The sequence below is a fragment of the Otolemur garnettii genome, unplaced genomic scaffold (assembly GCF_000181295.1).
Source record: "Otolemur garnettii isolate 467f Iridium unplaced genomic scaffold, OtoGar3 scaffold00010, whole genome shotgun sequence".
NCBI classification, from domain to species: domain Eukaryota; kingdom Metazoa; phylum Chordata; class Mammalia; order Primates; family Galagidae; genus Otolemur; species Otolemur garnettii.
This window is the reverse complement of record NW_003852405.1, coordinates 19,900,294-19,909,996: the sequence shown is the minus strand read 5'-3', so window position 1 is coordinate 19,909,996 and position 9,703 is coordinate 19,900,294. Positions and strand designations below refer to the sequence as shown.

Sequence of the window (9,703 nt, the reverse complement as noted above, 5' to 3'; positions counted from 1 at the left end):
CTCATACTGCCCACACAATGAACACTCTATATGCACACACTCAAGCCTTACCTAGCTGTTCAAACACTCCTTTTGCTGCCCTGTCCCCAAGGCCTTTGCTCTGGTTGTTCTACCTGGAAGGTCCTCCTCTCTCTTACAACTCTCTTTTGCCATTTCTTTATCAATGTGCTAGTCATCTTTCTAGGCCAGTGGTTCATAACTTGTACTACACAGATCTCCAAAAGTCCCAAAGATAAAATTAAGGGATTTGTGAATTTGGATGACAGAAAAATTGTATCTTCCTTTTCTTTGACTTCTGAGATGTAGTATTTCTTTTAATTATAAATGTAGGAAACAAATAATAAAAATATTAGAAGTACATAAGACTTTGTCACAAACAGAAATCATGAACTTATATCACATTATAGTCACTATAGATATCTTGAATTATAATTTACGCTCATTACTAGACCTGAAAATGAAATTTTTAATGCCTTATCAAAGAAGTATAGTTATAACTATATCACAGTTTCTTGGGATTTCAATAACTATTTTATTCATTTATTTTTTTCCACATCCTTGGGAATGTTTCCTGGGCAATCCAAATTACACCACAAGCCAATCGACTTCCAGCATTTCCTGTCTTTGTACTTTCTTCATTTCCACCTTTGCCCAAATCATCTGGTTTTTCGTGGACCACCATTGTGCGACCAATGATGGAATGTTCCCCTGAGAGTGAGATCATAGAATCTTCGATAGACACAATGGCCTCACCATTTTTGCCAGCAATCACATTGCCCAGATCTCCAACATGCCTATCTTCATCCTTTGGTCCACCATGTTTTTTGTATTGAGGATTAAAGTGAGGACCTGCACTGAAACAGCCTTGTGTATCATCTCCAAACTGATGGACATGGAATCCGTGATAACCTTCGGCCAGACCTGTAATGCGTCCATTTACCATAACTGGTCCATTTCCCTGCTGCTCGAAGTGGATGGTGCCCTGCACCGTGCCGTCGCCCTTCATCACGCACACCGCCTTCATCATCTTGTCTCGCAGGGCACAAGCACCAGTCTGGCCTTTGAGAAACTAGAGAAAAAAAAGAACCACTGCAGTAGATGGCGGTGCAAACCCCTCAATAACTATTTTAATACAACTGGTTTCCATTATCATCCCTTTGTTTTGTTTTATTTTATAAATTTAAAACATTAATTTGAGAACAAGTCAATAGGAATAAAAAAGGCTAAAGATGCCTGTCTGTGTTTATCCTAACCTGTGTCTTAAGAAATTCTTCAGGACATTGGTCTGGGCAATTGTTTCTTGATTTATGCACCCATAGCACAGGCTGCCAAAGCAAAATTGGACATATGGGATCACATCAAGCTAAAAAATTTTGTATGGCAAATAAAAAAATTAACAAAGGGAAGAGATGACCTACAATGGCAGAAGATATTTGCAAACTACCCACCTGACAAAAGACTCATAACTAGAAAAGATAAGGAGTTCCAACAACTCAATAGGAAGGAATCAAATAATCTGATTTAAAAGTAGGCAAAGCATCTCAATACACATTTCTCAAAAACAGACACTGATGGGTGTATAAAAAGATGCTCAGCATCATTAGTTTTCACAGAAATGTCAGAATTATAATGAGATACCATCTCATCCCCAATTAAAATGGCTTTTATCAAAAAGACAGATATGAGGAATGCTCATGAAGATGTGGAGACAGAGGACCTCTCATACACTGTGTGGAAATGTAAATTAGTGCACCACTATGGAGAACAATATGTCAAGTCCTCAAAAAAACAAAAATAAGAACTACCATGACTGAGCAATCCTACCACTGAGTGTACATCCAAAGGAGGGGATATCAGTATATGGAAGATAGCTGCACTTTTGTGTTTACTGCAGCACTATTCATAATAGCCAATACCTATAATCAACCTAAGTGTCCATCGGCAGATGAATGGATAAAGAGATTGTGGTACATGTATACAACAGAATATTATATAGTCACAAAAAAAGGAAAGCCTGCCCTTTGTAACAACATGGGTGGAACTGGAAACCATTATAAAAAGAGAAATAAGCCAAGCACAGAAAGACAAAGCTTGCATGTTCTCACTCATATGTGGGATCTAAATATTAAAAGCAATTGATCTCATGGAGATAGAGAGTAGAATGATGGTTACCTGAGGCTGAGAAGGGTGGGGTGGGGAGATAAAGTGGAATGGTTGGTGGAGATAAAAATATAGTTAGATAGATAGAATAAACTGTATTTGATAGCACAACAAAGTCACTATAGTCAAAAGTAAGTTAGAGTATACTTTAAAATAACTAAAAGAGTGGAATTGGAATATTCCAATCACAAAGAAATGATAAATGCCTGAGGTAATGAATATTGCAATTGCCCCGATTTAATTAATCCACCTTATACACCAGTATCAAAACATCATACATACCCTATAAAGATACTCAACTATTACCCATCTATAATAATTACAATTTTTAGAAAACTCTACCCCAAGAAGTTTTCCTAGATCACCTCACCCACACACATGCAGTATAAATTAACATCTCCTACTCAATTCCATCCACTAGTTGAAACCCCTCCTGAGTCTCTCAAAGCCTTCCTTTGTAGTCATTTACTAGGTTTTGAGATCTTGAGGACAGGAAATGTATTTCCTAGTTTTGGCTATCCCACAGAGCTTGTGCCCATGGTCGGTGATTAACCTGAGCTGTGCTAAACACATTGCTTTTTAAGGGAACATTTTAGGTTGATGGAATTCAAATTGAGACACTAGACATGTTGCTGATGTACTTTGGTGGCTGAAGTGAGCATGCCCACTTGTAACTCAAGTTGAACTGCTCTGTTCTACCTGATTTCTGTGTCTTGAAACAAGGTAGGAAAAGGGGCAAGGACAGAAAAGGTGACTCTGGAAATCTTCCTTTGGCAATCCAGACACACAGCAATGAATGATTTATAAGTAAATTTTTTAAAAAGTAGTCAGGCTTCCCCTAATGGTGGGGATTCGCTCTGAGAAATTCATCATCAGAAAATTGTGTAATTACGACATCATAGAGTGTATTTACACAAACCTAAAGTGTATAACCTACTACCCACCAATATGGTAATGGCCTATTGTGCCCAGGCTATAAAACTAGACAGCATCTGACTGTATTGAATGCTATAGGCAATTGCAACACAGTAATAAGTATTTATGTATCTAAACATATCTAAACAAAGAAAAGGTAATGTGTTGCATGATGAAGTTGGGACCACTATGATCTCACTAGCTGATGGGAACTTTCCAGCTCCATTGTAACCTTATGGACCAGCATCATATATTCAGTCCATTGTTGACCAAAACATTGTGATGTGGTGCATGAGTCTGTATCTATAACTGGATTTCTTTATTTTTTTTACAACAATTTGGATGGAACTGAGACCATTATCCCAAGTAAAGTATCTTAAGAATGGAAAAACAAACACATGTACTTGCTATTAAATTGGAACTAACTGATGAGCACACATGTGTGCAGAGAGAAGTAAAACACAGTGGAAATCAAACAAGGGAGGGGGAAGAAGGGATGGGTTAAAACCTACCCAACAAGTACAGTGTATACTATCTTGGTGATGGGCACACTTATAGCCCCGACTCAAGCATAGTAAAAGCAATACACAGAATGAGAAATATTTATATCCCAATAATATTTTGAAATTAAAAACAGAATTTAAAAAGAATGCCTATTCTTATTGCTGTTTAACATAGTCCTGAAAGCCTTGGACAAAGCTAATGGAGACAAAAAGGAGTAAGATGTGTTAGAATTGGAAAGGAAGAGACAAAACTGTCACAATTACAGATAACATGAATATCTACTTAGTAAAATACAACAAAACAAACAAGGGGCAGGAAAGCTCCACACCCCTCACCTGCTATCTGCCCTAGGCATCTCTTTCAATTAGCTGTTCCTGAGTTATATCCTTTATATCATAATAAACCAATAAACATCAAAAAATATACACATATCTTTATAGTTCCACCACACAAGAAACAGAATGAGTTGGATTTGAAATACACAAGATAACAAGAAAACACTTGGCATATTGACCATTCAACAACCATCTATGCTTCGGGAGTCAAAAAAATATTTTTGGAACAATGATTTTTATAATTACTTGCTAATTTGTAACATAAGTTTTTCTGTGAAGAAACTATTTGATGTAAAATAGTTCCTCCAAAGGAAGATAGTTCATGTTCAGTAATACCCAAATCCACCATCTTAACTGGTATGGTTTTAAAAAATAATGTAATATACCACATGACACAGGCATGGACCATTTATCTCTGAACAATCAACTGAGACTGATAAAAATTGATACCAGATAAACATTCTTTTAACAATGGACCTCATTATAGGGTTTGGGATAAACAAAAGTTGTGAATGATAAAGAAGATATAAAAGAAAATGCTGCAAAAGTTCTATTTAATACAATAAATATTTCAAATATATGTTTAACCAAATAATCAGAAATATTCCTATTCTTTTATTTTATTCCTAATACAGCACCTAAGACATAACCAGTAGTCTCCAAGCCACCTTCTAGGAATATCTATTTGCATGCTAATTTTTTATAATTCATAGTTTAAAGTTATTTGTGCAAGCTCCCCAATCTCCTCTCAGTTTTAGACATTTTGGTGTTCCCCGACTCACTCCTACCTTTTATTATGATGAGAAAAAGAATTAATATTATTAGTAGTAATAATGAAAATACTCAAATGTACACAATGTTTATAACTTTTAAGATTTGTGGCTACTAATATTTCAGCTTAATTCCCATAAGAATACTATGAGGAAGACAGGACAATTATTATAACAAATCCACAGATTATAATTAAGTAATTTGCCCAACTCCCTACAGCCTGTGAGTCACAGTCAAAGCAGTTATCAGAGACCATGGAGTCCAAACTCTAAATTTGCATTTTACCCAAGGAAGAGTTAAAAATCAAATAACTGCATTTGGGTGTTTTCTGCATCTAATTCCAGCTCTTACCAATCACTGTGGTTAAGGGAGTGATTTACCACAGGCACACAGTAGGCACTGATCCTCTGTTCATTTATTTATGCAGCAAATAGTTCTTTAGCGCCTCATATTTGCCAAGCATATAAAATCAATTGGCAGGTCCAATTGCCAGTAAGCACTTAGGATATTTACATTAAAAGGAAACAACTTGGACTGGTATGTTTTTAACCTTTCAGGACAATTTTTAAAAGGGAGGAGTCAATGGGAGAGCAACTTTGTAGTCAGCTGCTTCATTGTGTGTCTGTCCTGATTGTGGGAGGTGGAGGATGGAGGAAGACACTGCATGGAACGTGACAGGCTGTCACAGTGTGGTGCAGCCCCCATACGCCACCCCAGCCAAGGTCCTGCTCCCTCTCCTGGGCTTCCTACACCCAGTGACTAATCTGTGCGTGGGCACAAAGTCCCAGTCTCACTGACATCATCCAAATGGAGTTATTGAGATGTGGGGCCAATTGTGCCAGCCCATCCCCAGCCACCCTCCAGGTTGATGGCACCATCCCACTTCCTCACTCAGTCACAGACACTACACCCAGAGTAAAAAAAAAAAAAGATTCCTAAATGGGATTGTGGAGCCAAATCTCCCACTGGCCAGCTGGCATGGATTGTTTCCTCACTGGTGATTGGTGGAGCGAGAACAGCCCCCAACACGAATCCTCCTCAGAGTATTTCCTCCATCTCTCTTCCTGGTCACACAGCCACCATCTAGTACTGAATTACAGCAAAACATAGTTGAAGCTGTTCTCAGCCCACTAAGTAGAAAGGGGCAATACTTGCAAAGAGCTGTAGGATCTAGCCAACGTGTAGTGCAGGAGATGAGAAAGTGCATGTGGAATTGGATGCTGAAGAGTGTTGGGTCAAAGGAGGTGGAACTTTATGTTGGATAAAGGAAAATTTAATGATTTGGGAGCTTTCTCTCAGAATGACAAATCCTGACGAGGAGACTGGAAAAGCACATCAACCATTAGGAGGACCCTTTAAAGACAGCAGAAGAGACCCCATGGCAGACTGTAGAAGAGAGATCAAAAGGCTTAGAAAAATGGGTATGCCCGCATACGGATGTCAGGTAAAACTGGAGAAGTCACTAGCTGACTTTGACCTGCTAAAAGGCACAGAGAACAACTTTTACTAAGGTGTGTAAGGTCTTTTGGGTGACACCCTTAAAGACCTAAAGGACTTAGGGGTCCTCACCATTTAATTTACCAGTCACCCTCTGCAAAATCAGATAGACCTTGGAGGATATCTGTAGACTACCACAAACTCAACCAAGCAGTAGCTCCAGGCAGCTATTGCGCCAGGTGCTAGAGCAGATGAACAGCCTTTGTACATACCCAGCCTCAGATCTGGTGTGTGCGTTATTTTCCACCATGTACATTCACAGTCCTGCTCCAGGGCTATCAGTGTGAGCCACCAATCTGGTCCCCATTTGATCTTTTGATCAGGTAGGTCCAGTTCACATAGATAGAAAGAAAGTCTCTCCCAAGGGCCTGTTAATCTCTAAGAGCCTTTTCCTGAGCTCCTCCAATGGCTACCTCCAAAATTAGAATCACAATGAAGAGTCCTAGGATTTTGGAGCAAAGGCACACAACCAGTAGTAGAAAATTAGATAACTTTCAAAAAAAACCCCATAGCTCTTGCCATGCTATTGGGCCTTGGTAGAAATGGGGCAACCTTGCTGTCAGGACTGCCCACCATGAGCCAGACTCTGTTCAGCCTCAAGGCAATGAGCCACAATGAGGTTCATCCACCAATCATCCTCTTGAATATCTTTACCTAGAAAAGAATCCCACCAAATGCCTGAAGGACCTGTTCCCAGAACCCTTACAAGGGTAAATGGGCCTGAGCAGGACAAGCAGTGAACTACAGTACTGCTTGACTTTCTCTGCCTCGTCCTGCAGTTTTCACTCTTTTACGGGTGTTGATCCAAGAACACGCCCCAGTAAACTTTCTGCATGCTGATCTTCTCAGCGTTTTCCTCCCAGACACTCTAACTTGTAACAGCTGTACTTCAAGTGGGTCATCGTTCCTTGATACACTCCTTTTAACAGCACAGACATTTTTTAAATTTAGGGATGGAGTCTTTCTATATTGTCCAGGCTGGAATGCAGTGGATAGGCAGAGGTGTGATGGTAGCTTAATGCACCACCGCCTCAAACTTCCTGGGCTCATCCCATCCTCCTGCCTCGGTTTTGGCAGTTCCTGGGACTAAAGGGATGTGCCACCATGTCTAAGAGCAATAACATTGTATAACCTGATATTTGAGAAGAGTTTTGAGAAATAAAATGTGCATAGCTGCCCTACTGCTTGATCCACAATTTAAGAATTTAAACCACCCTAATTTTCTGTGAAAAACTCACATTAAAACTAAAAAGTCATCTAGACCATATAAGTACCTATAATCTATATTGCTATAGCCATTTATTTAAACAGCTGTTTCCTTACTCCTTAAACATATTTTCCATTCTATGAAACCAACATTGTTACATTTTTATACCTTTCTTCTTTCATAAAATGATAAAAATCCATTGTCTACTATTTCATTCAGCCTTTGTATCTTCCTACTGAGAAATAATTACAAATTCTTAACATCTGTACTTTGTCAATATTACCAATCTGTTGCCTTATATGTTCAATATAGCAGAAAACCTACAGAACCAGTACTCCAGACTTCTTAGCTTAGCTTTTAATATGAACTCGTATAACACACTTTATTTATTCATTTAACAATAGCTTATAGTGCAGTACTTGGGGTGCTTGAGAAATTGCACTTGACTCTGAGCATAAAGCATAAGCAAACCAGGCAGCCCTGATCCTCATGAAGCTGAGAGCCTGATGGTGAAAGCAAATATTGAACAAATAATGACCCAAATGATTCTTGAAATAACAATTGTGATTCTTGTTTGGGAGGAAACAGCCAGGGTATCTTGAGCGTGTAAAAGAGAAAGTCCTAACCTAACCTGGGATGCCTGAGGTTCCTTGAGGCAATGCATTTGAGATATAAAAAAACAAACAGGATGTAGTAAAGGAGACAGAAAAAGAGATTTATAGACAGAAGGAACCCCATAGTTGAAAACTTCTAGAAGGAAATAAGCTCACTATGTTCATGGAACTAAACTAAAGCTACCTAGCAAGACAGGACCAGTGACGCAGAAGACTCGGAAACCATTTCAGGGTTTTAGGCAGGAACAAGGCCTGATCCAGTTTTCTAATATGCAAAATGGAGGTAATACCACCCCCCGCTCACTTTATCGACTGCTATGAAGATCCAGTAAGATAATGGATGTAAATACTTTATAAAATACGAAGTGTTCTACAACAAAAGGCATTATTATTAATGACTGTGTCCTATACCTGGTTACATTGTTCATTTCACCACCCAAGAAAAAGCACAATTGTATAATTCATCTTCTGACCAAAAAATAAATAAGACAAGCTTCTTAAAAAGTCATTCTTAAAATATTCTCTGAACTGCAATTGCAATTGTGAGTTCTCTCATTTTAAAACCAGCTACTCCTTGAAGCTGGCAAAAACCCTGAGCAAAACTTATCTAAATATTCTAGTCACACCCTTGCATATGATGCTTTACACACAATGTTATGTCGTGTTACTCCATTGTATCATAATTTGGGGGCAAAAGCTGAAAAACTTCACGTTGTAAAGTCAGTCCCTCTTATTCACACAAATGACTGTTTTCATAAGGACTCTTATTGTTTTCATAAGTAAGTGACAGAGACCTCTAAAATACTTACAGCACTTAAAAGTAATGCAAACAATAAGGGAAAAATTTAAATTGGGCAACCTATATCCTGTGGACCAATAAAAGCATGTGAAACAATTTTAAAATAATAATAATAGCAATGATAACATTGGCTCTCTATTTAGCATCTACCATATGCCAGGCATTGTGGTAAATGCTTCACTTGTATTATATCACCTCACTGATCCTTCACAACCATCCTATCAGAAAGTTATCAATTATCAGCCCAAGGTTATAAATAGCAAAGTGCCTAGGAGAAGTTAAGTAACTTTCCAGAATCATACAGCTGATAAGGAGCCAAGAGGTTGGTAGAATTCAAGTCTACCAGACTCCAGGGCCCATGGAGTCTCTTATACCTAGTTGATTGCCACCACCACTTATTGTAAGAAACACTCATCTCCAGCCACCATCCCTAAATATAAATGGCTTACATGTCACTAGCCACATGAAGATTATCTGTGGAAAAAAATCTCAATTTCAAGGTCCATTGACCCGATTGTACAAAATAGGTGGAATAGGATAAATCATGTACAGACATGCTTCTTTCTGTCTAGTTTACTTGTATGAAACTTGTGTCCACACATCCAGCAGCAAGTTTTCTAAAGCAACCAATGTTTAAAACTTTCCTCTAAAAAGAAAGCAATTAGCACTTATTATTTTCCATGCGTTAGGTGTTTTACATACTTTATCTCATCTCATTCTCAAACACTATAAAGTAGGTATTAGTACCTCAATTTTGCTTGTGTTGAAACTGATGCCCAAGCCCAAGATCCCACTGTAAGAGACAGAGCCACCATTTGAGCCCATATCCTAACTAGGCCGTGGTGCCTGCACCAAGAAGGAAGTTTGGAAAAATAGAGAAATGCAGCAAGATTCTATGCCC

At 38.5% G+C, this 9,703-nt stretch overlaps 1 protein-coding gene across 1 annotated transcript; it reads right to left on the bottom strand.

Moving 5' to 3' along the window:
* Positions 1-532: 532 nt before the first annotated feature.
* LOC100952149 (superoxide dismutase [Cu-Zn]-like) lies at positions 533-1,024 on the bottom strand. Its single transcript, XM_023509882.1, has one exon. The coding sequence runs from the start codon at positions 1,022-1,024 to the stop codon at positions 533-535; it is 492 nt and encodes a 163-aa protein (XP_023365650.1).
* Between the last annotated feature and the right edge of the window lie 8,679 nt (positions 1,025-9,703).